Source organism: Primulina tabacum, chromosome 11, assembly GCF_025594145.1.
Source record: "Primulina tabacum isolate GXHZ01 chromosome 11, ASM2559414v2, whole genome shotgun sequence".
Classification (NCBI taxonomy): domain Eukaryota; kingdom Viridiplantae; phylum Streptophyta; class Magnoliopsida; order Lamiales; family Gesneriaceae; genus Primulina; species Primulina tabacum.
In genome coordinates, this window is record NC_134560.1 from 3264056 (window position 1) to 3282974 (window position 18919).

Sequence of the window (18919 nt, forward strand, 5' to 3'; positions counted from 1 at the left end):
GAATTACTTGAACATTTCATCCTCTTTGCCCTTGTATTGTTCTTGAAGATTTGCCAATTAACAGTTTCCTTCTTGTTCCTTCTAATTAATTTTGCTAGTATTTCTTGATTATGCACCTTATATAGGACTTAACTTTGTCAATTATTGTCCTATTTATGATGACTTCCGGTGAATGTTGGCATTAATTATTTCTCATGGATCATGTGAACGTGCATGATAAGTTGGGTTTTTTTTTTTTGAACCAATAATTTATGGTTTATAATATACTCTAAACTGCCTCCTTTTACCTTAAAAAACAAAAAATAAAAATAAAAAATTTAAGTGTCCTGAAAATTGGTGTTGCACAAAAAATAGTGCTCCATATTTTCCCGAAAATTAAACTTCTTTTCCGTGTCGGAAAAATAAAAGAAAAATAGAAATATCGTGAGACGGTCTCACAATTTTTTATCCGTAAGACGGATCAACCTTATCGACATTCACAATAAAAAATAATACTCTTAGTATGAAAAGTAATATTTTTTCATGGATGATCCAAATAAGAGATCTATCTCACAAAATACGATCCGTGAGATCGTCTCACACAAATTTGTCTTTTCTAGAACTAAACTGTAACCAACACATGAAAGGATTATTTATTTATCTATCTATAATATGATCAAATGTTTACAATTAAATTATTATCATATATATGTCAATTTTCATGAAAACGTAATCAACCAAGGAAGCAGTGGATTTTCCTTTTGTCCAATGGACGGCATTTCCCACAAAATAGAGTGGTTGACACAGAAGATGGTTTAAGTTGTATTGTCAGAAAATACAACTTTTGAGACATTAACGTTTTAAACTGACGTACGTAATTAAGCGCCCATCTCCGTAGAAGATCAGACATTTTATGTTAGGCCTGCTTGCTTTTTCAGTTTCATAGGACGAGGATGAGGATTCTTTCAAATTTAGTTTCATACTAGGAGTGTCGCCAAACCTAATCCTGTAACTCTAACAACATCGTACATTAAATCCCGTAATTCTAAATCGGACACAAATATGCTCATCTGTTAAAGTTTTGACCAAGCGCATCTCTTGACTCGCAAAGTGCCCAATGACTCTCAACTGCTTCAATGACATTGCGGCAACATCGACACAAAATCACATATACCTGCAAAGAGGCTGGACCACGCTATGATTTTGGTATTCTCTTGAGGAGCTTGTACAGGCCAAATACATTTTTCTGCTGCCAAAGGTATGGAACAAAGAATGACCGGTACTTGGGAGGTGACAATTCCCGATCTAGATAAGGTAATGCTGCAACCACCTGCAGATGAAGTTCAAGAAGATTGGCAAGTGTTTTGAGAGAGAGAGAGAGACAGGAGACAGACTTTTACCTCCCATGTATTCAAGTCACTCCCTCGATAAACATGAGGTCTTTGGAGCTGTAGTTCCACGAGGAAAGTGCATTTATCTAAATCTTGGATCTGCAAGAATATTGGTAGAACGAGCGAGGAAAAAAAGTCATCACGAGTCAAATGAATATGAAGCAAAATGAACAATGAAAAAATAGTTAAAAATCAACTAGGTAGAACTGAATTACATATTGTTGATGCGATGCCTGGTTCTTGTTGTTGAAATATGGTGGAGCTGCAGATGTTCCACCCAATGTGGAGTTGAATGGAAAGGGGAGAAGACCTCTGAACCCATCATCAATCCATCGAACCTCTCCCACGTAATCAGGAACAAGAAAAGAAGATGGGAATCGATGCCACTCGCTTCCAACACAGAGGACAGAACCTTAAAAGCACATATAAGCAAGAAATGGGTGTGGATCATAAAATTCATCATTTTAGGATCAGCCAATCCCAGTACAATATATACACACACCGGATCTGGAGCTGTATGGCACATTCTAGAACTTTTAACTCCCTAAATACAAGGTTGAGAAGTCGCCTTTTTCTTATTCATGATTCGATACTCACGTTCAACTCATTGGACACACATCATGTCAGAAGACTCAAGAGCTCAAAATAAATTTTGGTACCTTGAACACACAAATCAAATTTTATTTCGATGATCCTTGAAAGTAGGTGACAGGACATCATCGCATGGATGAATTACCAACGCATACATTGGGAAAAAAGATGAACACAAACCTTGACAATAAAATAAATATAAAGGCAACAAAACAAAATGAAACTGCAGGAGAGTTAAACCATAAAAGTTCATTTCATCTCTCTTAGCACACATAAACAATGAACTACATTATCACTTTCAAAATCTGTTAAAACTGATCCTGGTAGACAGAATAATATGATATTAGATAATAAATCACCATTTATTATCAGCATTAAAGAATTATGCACATAACTGCTTCTTACCTTCCCCTGCATTATCATGGTGTTCCAAATGCTTATAGATCTCCAAGGGAGCTGAATAACCATTAATAATGGAAAATGTCCTAGCATGGGAGAAACATAAAATGAGTCCAAGAACCAGAGGGCGAAGGGTCTTTGCAATCTGCAGAGAGAAAGACAAAGTAAGTTCTAAGCAGCATCTATCTATTGAATCTACTAGAGATTTGTGTACGAGTATGTAAGTTACCATAACAAGTAGAGAATTATCATCGGGATTGTACTTATCATGGAAAAAATCAGGGAAACTCTCAATGACAGCTGAAGCAGCAACACAAATAAGCGGGTATATAGGATAAAGGAATCTGTAACATCAGAAGATAATAACCGAATTAGCAGCTATTTTCATCTAAATGTTAATTTCGACTTAGTAATATATCTCTCTTTTTTACGAGTACAGAGTAAATCAGAAGATTTCCAACAGGTTATCACTGGCATTTGAGATTTAAGACTTTTTTCAAGTTTAATTACACCGAGAAACCAGATGCAGCGATTTTCATATCTGGGTTGGTCCAGAAACTTTTCGGAAAATAGTGTCTACCAAATTGAATCAAATAAAAACTTCAAAAAGGCCGTTTGTCATGACAAAAACTTCAGCAAAGATATATTGGCAACAGAAAATTTTATCTAACATTTTCCAAATACCTAAAAAATAGAAATGATGATGTTCGCATCTACAACTGAAGACGTGGAGTCCAACACTGCATTTATTTAATCACCGTTTATGAATTTAAAAAAGTGATCAATAGGTGTTAGCATTGGCACGTGAATCTTATAAAAGGCTATATGTTGATAAAAAGTTTGAAACTCGACCGTCAGGACGCTGGGAGGGAGGAAGAATAAATCTTACCTTTCCTCCTTGTGTGGCTGTAAAGACATGAAAGCTAGCCAAATATAGATAGGTGAGATGATCACCAGCAACTCTGGAGCATACTTCTTCTTTGCAATGGGAAGAATTGCAATGAAAAGCAAAGCAAGAATGAAACATAAGTTAAAGTTGTTAAAACCATTCCTCAGGTAAAATGTTGTCCCCTCAGTACCATACAAATGACTCTCCCCACCACCTATGACGTTGTATATTAACAGATTGAGAACGGAAGAGGTCCACTTTTTGTAGTAGAAGTGGTCGGCCAACAGAGATAATGCCTGTAACATTGTTGAAATATGTGTTACACAATATGCAATCATACAAAATTTGAAAAATAAACAAATAAATAAATAAAACCATAAGTATTGGATAAGTGCCATATTTGATGCAGGCAGACAGCGAAGAATCCCAAAATTCAGATGCTCCAGTGGTTGATAATTAACTCACCAAAAGAGTAACTGAAGTCACTACACCGGATGCAAATGCATAATTAAGCCTTCTGTAGAGAGAATAAATTGTAACTGGAAGAAAGGCCAAGATAGAGAATGGCCAGCCAAGAATAACTCCACCCGCAGCAATAGCAACAGCAGCTGTTGGCTTCTCAAAAAGAAAAAGTGCTGATGATAGAGACATGGCATACATAGAGAACGAACTTGGCAGGAAACCTGATATGAAGTCCAAGCAACAAATTTCAAAGATTTAAAAGGGGAATACTATGAGACCCCCCATAACTGCCCCCATAACTGCATGCATATCTAAACTGTAAGTAAGAGTGAATCCTAATCCAAACCACACGGACCCACAACTCCTATTTATAAAGGGACATGAACAATTGTCAACAGCAGTCTCTAGTGAATTAAAAACAATAAATTACAAAAGATCTACTTACTAGTGCTTGCGAAGAAACAACCACTGGCTAAGCATAGCATTGCAAGTGTGTATGAAGCCAGACGTTTCCCATACTTCCGGGAAAGGGCTACAACGAGGGCAGCATCTGCAATAACAGAGAGCAGACCGAGAAAAATCCTAATAGCATAGAAGACTCTAACCTGAAATTTTAATTACTTATTCAGCACAATGAATTTTGTGTTGAGAAAATTGAATTTTTTTCAGCTGAAAGAATGAACTGTCAAAGACAAACATGCTCTTACTTTTTCTTCACCAAACCACAGCGAAGCAGGCCAACCAATTAAGTTGTGGAAAACTATATACAAATAGGACCGTAGTGCAAACTGAGAGCTGCAGCAGACAGACATCCGATATTAATATTTGACAACAGTATTTTAAGAATCAGCAACAATTATATCAGAAAGATCCCTCACAAGCACTATATAGCTCCCGAAGAATCTGGAGCTAATACTTCAACCCAAGTCCAGTTCAGCAAATATTACTACATAAGCAAGCACTATATAGCACCCCAAGAATCTGGAGCTAAACTTTTAACTCGAGGCCAGTATAGCAAATATTACTGAATACCAACTGTTAGGGTACATAGAACATGCAAACAATGTTAGCTCAAAAAAAGAACATGCAAACAATGTTAGCTCTTTGCATGCAGTGTTCCACTCGCATATAAATGACACGACTGGTCAAGTGAGGCTGATGTATTATTCAATTTTAACGCCATGATGGCCATATCATAACAAGAAATAACAAACTCAAGAGGAAATACAAACTAATTGCACCAATTGGGAGCATAAATAGTGAGGCATCGATCCAAAAGCAATGCGGTATCCATTTATAAACTCTCTACCACATTTTCTTCTGGATTTTCAAGATTCTTAGACATTCCAGAAGGCACCTACAACTAAAAATTTCCAGCTGCAATTGATCAATATATCTTGCACTCGTTCCATAACTAAACCATCAACGTGGAATTTTACATCATATTCCCACACATCAAAATCAGAGCTTTAATAGACAAAAAAAAACTACAGAACCTGTATTCCCATGTTTGAAAGCCAGACTTGTAGAGGAGGAAATGAAGTGGCTCCCAGTAATTAAAGACCTCGTCGCAATCGTGCAGGATGTTTGATGTGGCGCTCATATACCGCAGCATCCCGAGCGACACTAAAGGCAAAAACCACCTGAATCCCTTTTCGCCGCCCGATTTTTCCGGCTTGTCGAGCTTCGAGTACGGACGAGGAGAGGACGTCGTATGCAGATCCATCGGCGATGGGCGCCGCTGCCTTGTTGTTTGTGCCATATCCTTTCGCCGGTTCTCAGTGAGCAAATTTCTTCTTCAGATTTTTTAATTTTGATTCCTTCTCTTTTGCTTTTCTCTCACTGTACTTTGTTGCCTCGTTTTATGGGAACCTGAAATCAGTCGGGCCATTTGAATTCTATAACCCGCTTGATTTTGGATCCGAATATTTTTTTATGATTAACCCGCTAGTAAGTTTTTTGAGTGTGATCCAATATTATTGGATTCGGGTTCAAAAGCGTTTTAATTTTTTTTTCTAAGAATTACAACTATTTTGTTCTATAACTTGTGAGTTTTTTTTTATGTATTTATTATTAATTTTTAATAAATATATTCAAGAAGTAGACAAGTTGATGAACTTGAATCAAAGTTTGAGCATTTCTTTATATCATACTTTTATAATTAAATTAAACGGAAAGAAATTGAATATTTTTTTACTCACATAAAAGTATCGAATTAAAGATGTCATCCTAAATTTCTTTCATCAGATGAATTATAACTCATAAGTCATCGCACTCGAGTTTGAGTTTTAAGTAAATCCAGACTTGAAAAGCTAAATCAACTTATAATTTGATTCGAGTTTTGATTTAATAAAAAAAAATAAAGATTGCCATTCTTGGAAAGAAAAATTAGATCATACCGTAAAAGAAAACTGGAACTAAATAAAATGGATACCAATCCACCATTAATAAACCATAGCGAGAGTCAAAAGTACACTACAGTAAATTATTAAAATCTGATCAAAGGGCTTGCATTTAGCATAGCAATGAGACCAAGATTTATATTATAGTATGATCATAGAGCATAGGTGTGTCCAAATTTTCCAAGACTCAAAGATCACAGCCTCTGTGATGAATCGGTTGGAGAGAAGTGTGGAGTTCGAACGAGAAATGCGAGTTCGGACAAGTTAACCAGTGTTCTGCAGTCCTGCAGCGATACCCTTCATGGTCAAAATGAGAGTGTCTTCCAGTCCGGGTCCATATTCGCTCGTTGGATTCAACTTCAAGAGGTCATTAGCCGATTTGGATTCCATGTACTCTCTCGAGATATGGGGCCTCAGCTTCACATGGTAGTTTGGGTCCCGAATTCTTCTCAGAGTGTAAGCTTGGCACACGTTTAATGTTGTAATGTACGAGTCACGTAATCGGAGTCGTTGCTTCAAGTATGGGTCACCTTCTAAGAGATCCTTGTGTTCAGCAATCTGTGAAAAGAAGATGGTTTGTTTCACCGTATTCAAGTTCAATTTTTGACGAAACCTCTGATAGAAAAGAGAGTAATTACCTGGAGAAGAAGAGTCTTCGTCTCCTCGTAGTTGGCCCTCAAACGCTCACCGAATGACCACAAATCTTCTGAAACGAGGAGTTTGTCAAACAATGCAGCAATACCCGGGTCGCCCTTGGCGAAAACCATTTCCATGAGATCGATTGTGACTCTAAAGAAAGGCCACTTGTTATACATTTCCCGCAGCATTTTCAGGTTTTCAACATCCTTCTGCAAGGCATACTTGAATGCTGCTCCAACACCTAAGCCAAACAGGGAGATGAAATCTGGTCTGTGTCCAGGCGAAGATCCATGGGATGGCTCTTAGAGATTCAATGCCTCCACTGGGTTTACGCTTGGATGGACGACTCCCAATGTTCATTCGACCATACTCCAATTCCGGTGTGGCCTGAAACGTTTTTTACATGAATACTTTCAGTCAAACTAATACTAGACCAGGAATAAATATTATTCAATAATCAATATGTGGTAGTTATTACAAGGCGGAAATATTCAACAAATCGTGGTTCTTTGAAGACGATTGACCGATACTCCTCGGTGGCAACAACAGTGATTTCGTCCAAAAGCGCACGCCATTTGGGTTTGGGGGCAACCGGGGGACGCATTCCATGTTCTAGTGTAGCAGCAGTAAAACGTTGAAGTGTTCTGAAGCACAAGTGCTCCTCCCCAAACGACTGCTCAATAACTTCTCCTTGAACTGTAACACGGAGAGATCCATGTATGGTGTCTGGCGGCTGAGACAATATAGCAAGATGAGTCGGGCCACCTCCTCGTCCAACGGTACCTCCTCGACCATGGAACATCGTCAGTTTCACCCCGAATTCTTTCGCAACTTCTATAAGTTCCTCCTGAGCCTTGTACAATTGCCAAGCTGCGGATAGCCGACCAGCATCTTTTCCAGAGTCTGAATACCCAATCATGACTTCTTGCTTACCATTGATCCGGTTTTTGTACCAATCAATCGAGAAAAGGCGTGAAACAGCAGCAGGAGCCGCCTCTAGATCAGCTAATCTCTCAAAAAGTGGAACGACTCTCAACGGCTGCTTCACATGGCACTCACGCTGTAAAAGCTCGACTGCCAACACATCAGACGGGGCAGTAGCCATCGAAATGATGTATGCACCAAAGCAGTCAGATGGGAGTTCAGCCAAAACATGGAACGTGTTCAAAACATCAGAAGTCTCTTCAGTTTTTGGAAGATCGTGTCCAAAGAGGGGCCGCTTGCCCCTGAGTTCAGACAGGAGCCATTCTTGTTTACGTTCTTCAGTCCACTCTTTATAAGACCCAATATCCAAGTGCTTGGTAATGGCGTCTAAAACGTCTGTATGTCTGTCTGACTCTTGCCTTATGTCAAGTCTCACAAGAGACAGCCCAAAGGTGGAAACTTGCCTCAGAAAATCTAAAAGGGACCCATCGGCTATCGGTTGGTCCCCACAAGCACAAAGAGATCTATAGCACACCTCAAGGGGCTCCAAAAACTATGTAAAAACAAACAATTCAACATAAGTAGATAACTAACGTCAAGAGTGCTGGTTTGTGTGAATCTTGCTATGATATGATCATGGAAGTTACAAAAAATACCTGCTCTACATTGGTGTAGGTTGCCTCCTCTGGGATATCAGATGTTCCCTGAGATAATAAATGGCGAGAACGCTCGCGTGTCTGATAGAGCCTATCCCTCACATCCCCAAGAATGACCCGATAAGGCTCGTTTGGTGGAATTGTTTTCCAAAACTCTGAGAATGATATATTTGAACACATCAAAGAGTGCTTACAAATACATTAATTCTGCAGATTGCATAACAAAGATCTCACATTCATTTGCAGTTGTAGAAATTTAGCAGAAGCCACTTTATCTATCTCTGGTGCAATTCTAATTAATAAGAAGTAAATCGAATAAACTATACAGAAAAGGCATTTTTCGTTACCTATGAAATGTTTTGCATCTCTCCTTGAAGATCTGTGGAGTTCATCTGCTCGAACGCGAAGTTCATCATTGCATCGCCACATTGACAACTATAAGAACCAAAGAAAGTTTGAGTATGAGCCACATATGCATCGTACGGATTGATTGTCAACTTAAAAAAGACCAAAAGTTTTAAACATATTTGCAGCGTACGTACCTCAAACATTAAATCCTCTATCTGGGAATAGTACAAGTTAGCAGCCATCATCCTGGCCAATAAGCAAACATCCCTTGTTACCTCAGGCGTTACCCTTGGATTGCCTGCAATAAATTATAAAACAATCACTGTAATCCTTGAAAATAAAGAATATAAAAAATGTACTCTGAAAAATGATACCATTAGTGTATGTATTCTAGTTCCTAATACATAAACTTTTAGTCATTGAGTATATAAATGGATCTAAATATTTTGGAAATTCAAAACTATACCATCACGGTCTCCACCCATCCAAGAAGAAAATTGGATTAGAGGGGCGTTGTATGGAACACGCTCATTAATTCCTATATTCTTCAGTGCTGTATCAACACGGCGCAGAAACTTGGGGACCCCTTTCCAGATTGTTTCATGGAAGTAACTCATCCCTGCCCTCATTTCATCTTGGGGAGTAGGGGGAGTCCTTCGGATTTCATCAGTTCGGAAAGCTGCTTGGATCTGTGGACAGACATGAGACAAAACAAAGGCAACAAAATAAGCAAGGCATGTCCCAGGATAATTCAACAGAAATTACATCTTTGAAATCTACAAACACAATGACAATGGTTGATCGGTTCAGAGAGGATTGTACGGGAATTCAGTTATTTATACCAAATACTCAAAGCACCGCATATCGTTATTATACATAATAAATTTTGCGAAATGATTATATTTTCCTCAAATTCATCAAATATCAATCACCCCAGAATCTAAGATGGAAATGCAGTAAATCATTCGTACTAACTTGAGTGGAATTTGGTTAACCATAACAAGATTAGTCCATCAAGGAAAAATGTATGAATTCAAATGAAAGGGCTTTATCAGTTCTTGCAAGTTAAGAATCCAAGGAAAATATACTCAGCACATATTAATGTATAGATATGGATTCAAAAAGAAACGACAAATACCTCCCTCTGTAAAGCCTCGTCGAGCTCCTGTTTATCATCAGGCGTAATATCTTTGGCATACAACTGAGCTAAGCAATTCCGAATCCTGACCAAGTGAAAATCAACACAAGCATCAAAGAGTCGAACAATTTGGCAAAAAGTAAGACCAAACTTTGCTGTTTATTCGACTAAAAAACACATAGCAAGTAATTAGAGAACTGACCTTCCATGTTTCTGAAGCAACGATCTTCGAACAGATTGAGTGGGGTGAGCAGTGAAGACCAGATCCACAGTTTGATTCTTCAATTCATCAAAAACTTCTTGAGGAGACTTCTTCAAATCAACGACAAGTCTTTTGAGAGTCTCTTCAATGTCTGATTCAGTAGTCGCCGAGCTCTCATCTGTATAGTCTCCTTTTTTCAGCTTGTTCCTTCGACGATAAGCAATTTGAACCGCCTCAGCCAAGTTGGCCAGGCTAAGCATATGAGAAAAAGCCTTTGCAACGACAATTGAATCTCCGGGATCCAAACTCGTCAATACATTCCCAAGTTCTTCCAACTTTTTAGGATCGTGCTTGCCTTCATACTCGGCAGAAAGTTCATAACATTCTTGCACCTAAAGTAATTATGGAAATTAAAGACACCATTTCTTCTATCTATCAAAAAACACCAACAAATAAATCATAAATCCGATCAAATTCAAATAATGATGTAAAAGATTTATGTTTCTACTCAGTTCAAACTTCAAGCACTATATCAGTCACTTTTATTCGGTGAGTGTGGAGTTGAAGAAAGGAAGCATCCTGTGATCAACCCGCATGGGCATCTTTGAATACAAGTGACACCCAATTCTACAAGACACGTTTCAAATTACAATTACATTGACATAAGAACTAAAGAAAAAATCCAGTTTTTACCAACAAGCTCTTCCAGGAGAGTTCAATACAGTGGTAGTGCCTGGAATGAGGATTTGGTTACGCTGCAACTTAGTATATTAAAGGATATCAAGACTTATGCTTTTAGAAAAGATTGGAACTCAATTTTTTACCCCTGCTTGAACATTATAATATTTGTAGAACATGAATCTTAAGTTGGGTACGTGGTATGCACCAAAATTCAAACTGAACAACGACATTAGTTTTTAATCCTCACGTCAAGATTGATTTTTTCACAATAAAATCTAAGCATGTACACATTGCACTCCAGAAATAGGATGTCTCCAATCCCACAAGACAATAACAACAGTAATTGATACCGTTTCTCTCAGATCCTCTCCATGCAAATCCTGAAGAATATCAAGAAACCGATCCAAAAGCAAGGCGTCATACTCAACAAGTTTATCATCCTCGGACACTTTTCCAGGAACCAAAAGCCTCAACTGGGCATCAATTGTAGCCAGCTTCTCCAAATTCCTTGCCATTAATCCTTAAACTCCCTATCTGAAATCTTGATTCTCAATAACCCTGCAAAAAGAAATTGAGTCCAAAATCACAACCTTGAATCAATGAAACAAGCCCAAAAAATTCTGATCAGGACCCAGAAAATAGGAACCATATAAGGATTAGAAAGTGAGAGAAAACAGAAGCTTCATGAAAAGTCCCGAAATCATTTCACATGCAAAAGATTGCGTTTTAAAAAGGATGGCCCTTTAATTCATTGTCGTAAAACAGCCATAAATTGAAAGTTAACAGTGAGCGGTTCGCGAGTTACGAGTCTTATGACAGTGTACCTGAAATCTGAATCTGGTGTCGTTGAGATTTTTGGAGAACGGAGGGGAAGAAAGATGGGGAGTGGGGACTAGCAAAGAGTGAGAGTATTGTGATCTAAACAAATGGCAATAGCCAATCTATATATAGACAAAGCAAGAAAAATAAAAATCGCTTCGAGCTCTTTTCATTGCATGATACGCTGGACGACGGATGTTACCAAAACCACACACTTGACTTCTTAGCATTCGTTGGAAAAATAATAATCAAGTTATTATTAATACACGACACACTAGATTTTTTTTTTTGTTCACGTTATTTTGATGTTAAACTGTGTTATTTCCATTTTCTTCTGCGTCAAATTTGACGTGGAGCAATTGAGAGCTCGACCCTCCCTAAAATAAAAAATGAGTGGGTCGAGCTCTTCACTCACTCTAAAATATATATATAAAAAAAAAAGAGTGGGTCAAGAGCTCGACCCACTCACTTTAAAATTACACATTCATCTCGACCCACATAAGTCGTAATTGTTAATAAAATATAATATTAATTATATCAAATATAAAATATAATTATAATTATATCATTAAATTTAAAAAATACACATTTGATAAACTAATAAAAAAATTTAAATAAATCAAAAAATAAAAAAGAATATTCCGAGAATATTTTTTTAGAGTAAGATTTGAAGTTGATGAGTTGGAGATGAATATTGTATTTGGTGCAGAAATTGCACTATTTTAAAATAGAGTTTTGGGTTGGAGATAACCTAGACAAGAAATTTATATTTTGGCCACTAGTTTCACTTTACAATGCCATTAAAATAATGGAACTTCTATAAACATAAAATTAAATCTCTGATTCGTAAAAATGAAAAAACGAAAAAAAATAAAATTATAATTTTAAATAATTTAATTCTTAAAGTTAATCTGTAGGTTTTTATATATTGTTTTAGAAAAAAAAAACAACATAATTTTTTATTTTGGGGAAAAAATAATATTTATATATTTAACAAAAATAAAAAAATACAATATTCTGAAAACTTATAAAATGTCAAAAGGGAAATAACATCAATATAGAAATGTCTAGAACCAGTACGGAATATAAGGGCACAAAAAGATCGTGTTTGAAATTGATTTAGAATTAATGGTGAAGTAGTGCATAAAGAAGAATATCTTGTTCGTCTTCACTTAATTTGAATTTTGTCTGCATAAACCTTCTAGCTAACAACTGGGAAGTAATTTGGCTTCTGAAGTAATGAAATATGATCGAGGATGCAGATTCATCTCGACCCTTTCGGTAGATTTACGTAATATAATTGATGAAGATAAGGTAAATGTAAGAATGTGTACGTAGAATAATAGTTATTTGTTAGTTGTTATTATTGGATATTTCTCATTCAAATAAATAAAAAATAAAAAATCATGTGTCGTACTTATAACAAAATGAATTATATGGTAAAAGGGTTGAAGTTATATTCGATGATTAGATTCATTATTTCCCAAGGCTTGTAATTAATTGGAAACCACTTAAATTTAAAAACTTATTTGTGAAAAATTAGTGAAATATATATCGTTGTATAAAAAAAATTAAAGATATAACTCAAATTTTTTAAGATATACAACAACTTAAACATCATGTTTTGATATCCTGTCTAGACACACAACGATTACCTTGATAGGTATTGTTAAGACTTGAACTCACTCAACCCATAAGATAGCACAAGAGAGTAAGATTTTTTAAATCCATAAACACAACTCTCGATAGATATTTTTAAGATTGGGGCTTAAACTTAACTCAACTCAAAATCTTAGTTCAAATGAGAGGATTGTTTAGGTTGATATAGATAACTCCCAATTATTTAATCCAATTGACGTGAGATATAAAAAACCAAACAAACACGATTTAAATTCAAAAGTAAATGAATCACACATTAGATTCCGAGATGCTGCAACTTACAAGTAAAGCACGCCAAATACTTGACAAAATGCTCCCAGCACCACAGGGCTTCGATTAAAGAATAATGATTGTAGGTATAAAACAAGCCATTTCCACCGCATGCATCCCTTTGTTTAATTCTTTCACGGCAAAAAGAAGCGTGATCCATGGGACCTCCACCACGAGCTTTGAATGAATTCCTCCAAATTAATTCATTTAATAAATTGTAGCAAAGGAGAAAAAGCAAATATAAACGTCGTCATTTGGATGCCTATTAATAATAAACTCTTTGATAGGAGATGTAGGACCGATCGTTTGCCGTTTTACCAAAAGCTATAGCCGGTGATAATGGTGCAACTCAAATCTTTTAAACCACACAGCAGCTCAAACATCATGGTTCGATCGCTCTACTAAGCAGAGACAATTATTGCACCCAACAATCCCCCTCTCAATAATTGCACCCCTTGAAATCAATGGTAATCGAACTCATGACCTTGGCTCTGATACCAGTTGTAGGATCGAACGTTTGCCGCTTTAACAAAAGCTATAGCTAGTGGTAATGATGCAACTCAAATATTTTTAAACCGCACAGCAGCTCAAGCACCATGATTCGATCGCTCTACCAAGCAGGGACAATTATTGCACTCAACAAAAGAGTTGGTTTATCCTCCACGGAAAGTCATTTTTCTCAAATTTTTGATATCAACCACATCATCCGTTAATGAATCAAGAACTAAAACTTGATAAAGAAAACTTATTTTTTATTTATATATGAAAAAAGATATTTGTAGGATAAAAAAAGAAAGAAATAAGTATTTTATATTATCCATCGCAGCTTGGTGAAATCCAGCCGTTCGGGCGCAGACAGTGGCAGTATTCGATGGTGCGCGAGACTTGCCATGAGTGGAGCTTTTTTAAAGAGGTTATGGGGTATGGGATTAAAACTTTATAATATCTACTATTACTATTAATAATATACGAGTATTTTATAAAATACCTTTTATTTTATAAACTAAACGTGGATTTACTATATTATTATCATTTACTAACAAATCCACCTCCATCGTATATATTATTATTTCAATTTCAAAAATCGATTATATCGTTTAAACATAACAAATCGACAAATTTTATTTTATTAATTTAAAAAAAAACATTTCTCTCTATTTTTTCATAAATTACATGCATCGCGTGTGTCACGACTCGCTGGTTTGTGGAGAACTTTTCTATTTATTATACCCAGTAGTGAATATAATGTTTTCATTATATATCCAACGATTTAAAAAAATCATTTACGGTTCTTTCATGTGATAAATGCGTCGAACAATTTCTGTGAACCATTTATCCGTTGGTAGTAGACAATATTCCATTGCAACATCGAATGAACTGACATTTTTGCCAGAGATGTATAATATTTAGTTGATATTTATATTAAATATTGAATGAAAAGTTTTACTTTGTCTTTTGGAGAAATTCTTAAACTATTTCAACGGAGTATTTTATTTCATATACTACTTAATCAAAAGCAGTCAAGATTGAAAACTCGTAAATCGTATTGATCAAATGTAATTTGGGAAGAAAACAAAGTTTGATAAAATCCAAGTTAATTATATTATAAATTAACTCTAGAAGCATTTTCAATAATACTTTTGAGACAAAAACTTGTGTTAGACGGTCTCACGGGTGGTATTTTGTGAGACAGATCTCTTATTTGGGTTATCCATGAAAAAATATTAAATTTTATGCTAAGAGTATTACTTATTATTGTGAATATCGATAGGATTGACCCGTCTCACATATAAAGATTCGTGAGACCATCTCACAAGAAACATAATCTAATTTTGAAGTATTTCAAATATATCAATGATAAATATAATTCTAAATTTATATTAGAGTTGCTATTATGATGATGATGATGATAATAATAATAATAATTAAAACAACTTTTTTCCGTTGGAAACTTATTATCGTAGCAACTCTAATAAATTTATTTTTTAAAATTCATTTCCAAATCAATTTATTCCATTCAAATGAAACATAATCCGATGAGTTTTTTTGGCATCAACGTTATTTTTTAGTCGTCGGTATTTAAGAAAGGGTGGATTTATACTTTTCTCTAGAAATATTAACAAAATATGGGACGACTGCTCGACAGAATTTCCTTTTAACACCGAGCTATATATTATGCATAATCTTTTAATAATTAAATTGAATTAATTTATAAGAAGTCAAAAAAAAAAAGCCAATAATTTCCAGTGTTCATATCGTTTTTTTCCAAGAAGAATATTCAATCAGCCAATATAGATTCCACAACAAGATGCTTCTCATGTTGTGAAGTAGAATCACGTAGTTATATCCGTTTGACGAATAATTTCGTCTATATTTATAACGAAAAATAAAAAATTTGGTATAATAATAGGTCTTTTATGAGACATTCTCACGGGTCTACATTTGTTCATATTTTATACGAAAAAAATATATCTGACATAAAAGTAATATTCTTTTGATTTTGGTCATATCAGAAATTTGTCTCACAAAATTGACATGCGAGACAGTCTCACAATAGTTTTTGTATTGGTATATAACATAATACATTTTCATGTGTCGATTGAATAGAAGATATGTCTTAACAAATGAGATCATCTTACATAAATTTAAAAAAAAAAAAAAACGCAACAGAATACTAATAAAATCAATTTTCCCAACTTTGAAAAAATCATAAAAAATTATAGAAATTTTCTTCCCATGAAAATTCAAAATTATCATAGTCAAACAGTTGACATAATGCTTATTATAAAAAACATAGAGAAAGATTATTATCCTTGTTGAATGAGAAAATGACCAAATACAATTGATATTGCATTCGAATTTGATTTTCAAGGAAAAATAAAAGCTTAAAACGAGACTGAACCGTGGACTTGTGTATTATTGTGGACTTTAAATACAAAGCTTGGCATGACTTCGACTTTGAAATATTGATAAGTTAGTGAAATTATTACACGCGTGGCTTATTAAATCACCTTTAATCGTTTATTTAATTAACTAATGGAAGAGACACACATGATTGAGTTCATCATGTTTAATTTTCGAAATAAATTTTCAGTTTTACACTTGTTTAATAAATGTTTTTATATATTAAAAAATTTGTTAAAAGTAGTTAATATATTTATCTATTTCCGGCATCATATCCATAGTAGTTAGCACCGTCACCCCAGAATGAAAGGATGATATTGTAGTTTTTGGTCTGTGAAGATGCGTTGTTAGGTGTTTCTTTTCCTGGCACAGCTGGGCATCCTAGACTTAAACCAGAGATCTCTATCTTTATTCTCGTCCAAAATAAGTTTTTTAAGAGATCTATCGGCTGTGAAGGAAATGGATTGGAAAAAAAAATAAATTAAATAAAACTTGATATGAAAAAGTGACTAATAATTAATGACTCTACAACATAATATTTCGATAATTATGTGGCTACTAATTTACTAGAAACATAGGCTTTATTTATATTTCTAGAATAATCCATTTTAGAATTTAAATAACTTGGCCATGTATAAAATATGAACGTTTTAAATTATATGATATTTCAATAAATCGTACTTTAATTATTGTATCGTAACTAATTATGATGCAAACACAAGCTTATTAGAATATTTATGAAATGTTGTACAACAAAACAATTTTAAATTCACACATTAATTTTGACCAACATAAGAAACAAACCAACCACAAAAAACACGAGGTTTGATTAACTCAAGCCTCTTTTATTTAAGTAGAGTACATTTATCGGAAGATATTTAGTTTTTTTGACTTGGTCAACATATATAAATACGATTATTTATTTTGAAAAAAAGTTGACCAAATCTAAACAACTGATAGTAGGTTTCCTACAGTCCCACAAAAATACGCGTAACAAAAGTATGTGTGAGACAACAGTTTGACTCGATTTATATTTAAAGTAAAAAGTAATATGTTTGACATAAAAAATTATAAATTTTCATAAATCGATCGGATAGGACCACGTCAGTCTTCGTGAACATCTAAATATATCTACGCAGGGGAGGAGTCAGGATTCATAAGTACCTACGGATAGTTCCATCATGTGCTAGACATTAATATATTCAGTTAAAATCGAATCGAATTTTCTAAAATCGAATTAACTGAATTTTTTTTCGACAAACCGAATCGACCGAACTTTTCTACGAAAACCTAACAAACCAAATCGATTATTTCGATCAGTAACACAATTACCGAAATTTTAGAATTTTTTTAAATAATCATATTTTAAATAAACCGAACCGACTGATATTTTGTTAACTCATAGACTGTAATTGATGTTTGTTTGTTATTTATTGATATATGTTCTTTTGATTTAAAAAAAAACTTGACAATTTTTATTTTCTTCGTTCGATCCTGAGTTTTATAAAACCCACATGTGGTGCGTTGTCCACCTTGGTGAGGGATGTTAAATAGTACACAACCCAGCACCTAGGCTCCGCCTGTTTAAAGAAAAAGCCCGCACACTTGAAATCCGTTGTACTTTTTTTTCCGCCAATCCGCCTGCTTGATGGGCCCAGTTCCTCTAGTGTACTTGCTCAAGGAATGGTCAACGCCTTCAATTTTGTAGTACTTCACATCTTTACAAGATGTTATCTTTTGAGGTGGACAAGTCTTCCTCCAACCCAATAGCCCATTGGGGGATGACCAGGCCACACATTGGCTATCCTCACAAGTCACAAAGCCCAAATTGCCCACATCTATCAGGTATTTGGCATTCTTCACCGGAATCTCTCTCAAAAAGAGTGAAAGTTTCTTCCCACGCTCGAACTTTTCTCCGACACCGTCGATCCCCAGTCGGAGAAAAGTTAACGTAGCATTGTCATTAGCTCGAGATAAATACAATCACTTGGCATCTGGGTTTTCAAGTCTTAGTTCATATAGAAAGCCACCGTCCGTGTCGGGATCACTGATGAGTGTCAAAGGATCAATATTTCTATCAGAAGAGAAGGGATAATATAGCATAGGCCTGGTAGAATGTTCGCTCTTGTAATAAAGTGAGTCTCTTGGATTCAAATACCAAACTATAAGGCCCATTTTTATTCTCATTTACCGAAAAACGGCTCACGAAGAATGGCGAGATGTCCAATTTTATCGGCATTGAATTCTCCGACAATCCTTTTTTTCCCTTTTTATAATAATCTCCAACAGATCTTAAGATTATTTTTCATCTATAGTTTCTCTGTTTCTTCTTCTATTTCTTCCTTTTTCCTTCTTCCTTCTTTCTTTTTTACATTTGATCTGCTGAAAAATTGTGTGAGTATAGTTGATATGACATCTATCTATTAGATATATCTTTACTGACCAACTTTGATATAGTAGTGAATTTTTTTTATAATTCCCAAAACACCTCTTAACTATCCAACTATATATAACTCATTTTTCTTTTAATTTTATTCTTTCTCATTCGATTTCATCAATTAATAAC

The 18919-nt window shown here is 35.0% G+C and overlaps 1 protein-coding gene and 2 pseudogenes across 1 annotated transcript; all 3 read right to left on the bottom strand.

Moving 5' to 3' along the window:
- Positions 1-874: 874 nt before the first annotated feature.
- Positions 875-5565, bottom strand: LOC142518197 (alpha-1,2-mannosyltransferase ALG9). The gene is made up of 10 exons (XM_075620915.1): positions 5208-5565; positions 4419-4506; positions 4157-4316; positions 3715-3932; positions 3250-3545; positions 2590-2704; positions 2367-2505; positions 1586-1782; positions 1380-1469; positions 875-1309 (listed from the first exon to the last, which is right to left on the bottom strand). The coding sequence occupies exons 1-10, from the start codon at positions 5471-5473 to the stop codon at positions 1175-1177; spliced, it is 1704 nt and encodes a 567-aa protein (XP_075477030.1). The 5' UTR covers positions 5474-5565; the 3' UTR covers positions 875-1174.
- Positions 5566-6129: 564 nt separating this feature from the next.
- LOC142518873 (phosphoenolpyruvate carboxylase-like) lies at positions 6130-11713 on the bottom strand (annotated as a pseudogene).
- Positions 11714-17828: 6115 nt separating this feature from the next.
- On the bottom strand, positions 17829-18592 carry LOC142518490 (EP1-like glycoprotein 4; annotated as a pseudogene).
- Between the last annotated feature and the right edge of the window lie 327 nt (positions 18593-18919).

Excerpts from the sequence above, each read along its gene's own strand:
- LOC142518197 (XM_075620915.1), bottom strand. The coding sequence starts at position 5,473 with ATGGCACAAACAACAAGGCAGCGGCGCCCATCGCCGATGGATCTGCAT. Across the intron at positions 3,933-4,156 it reads TTGTTTCTTCGCAAGCACTA|GTTTCCTGCCAAGTTCGTTC; the intron begins GTAAGTAGATCT and ends ACTTCATATCAG. Across the intron at positions 2,506-2,589 it reads ATAATTCTCTACTTGTTATG|ATTGCAAAGACCCTTCGCCC; the intron begins GTAACTTACATA and ends TTCTCTCTGCAG.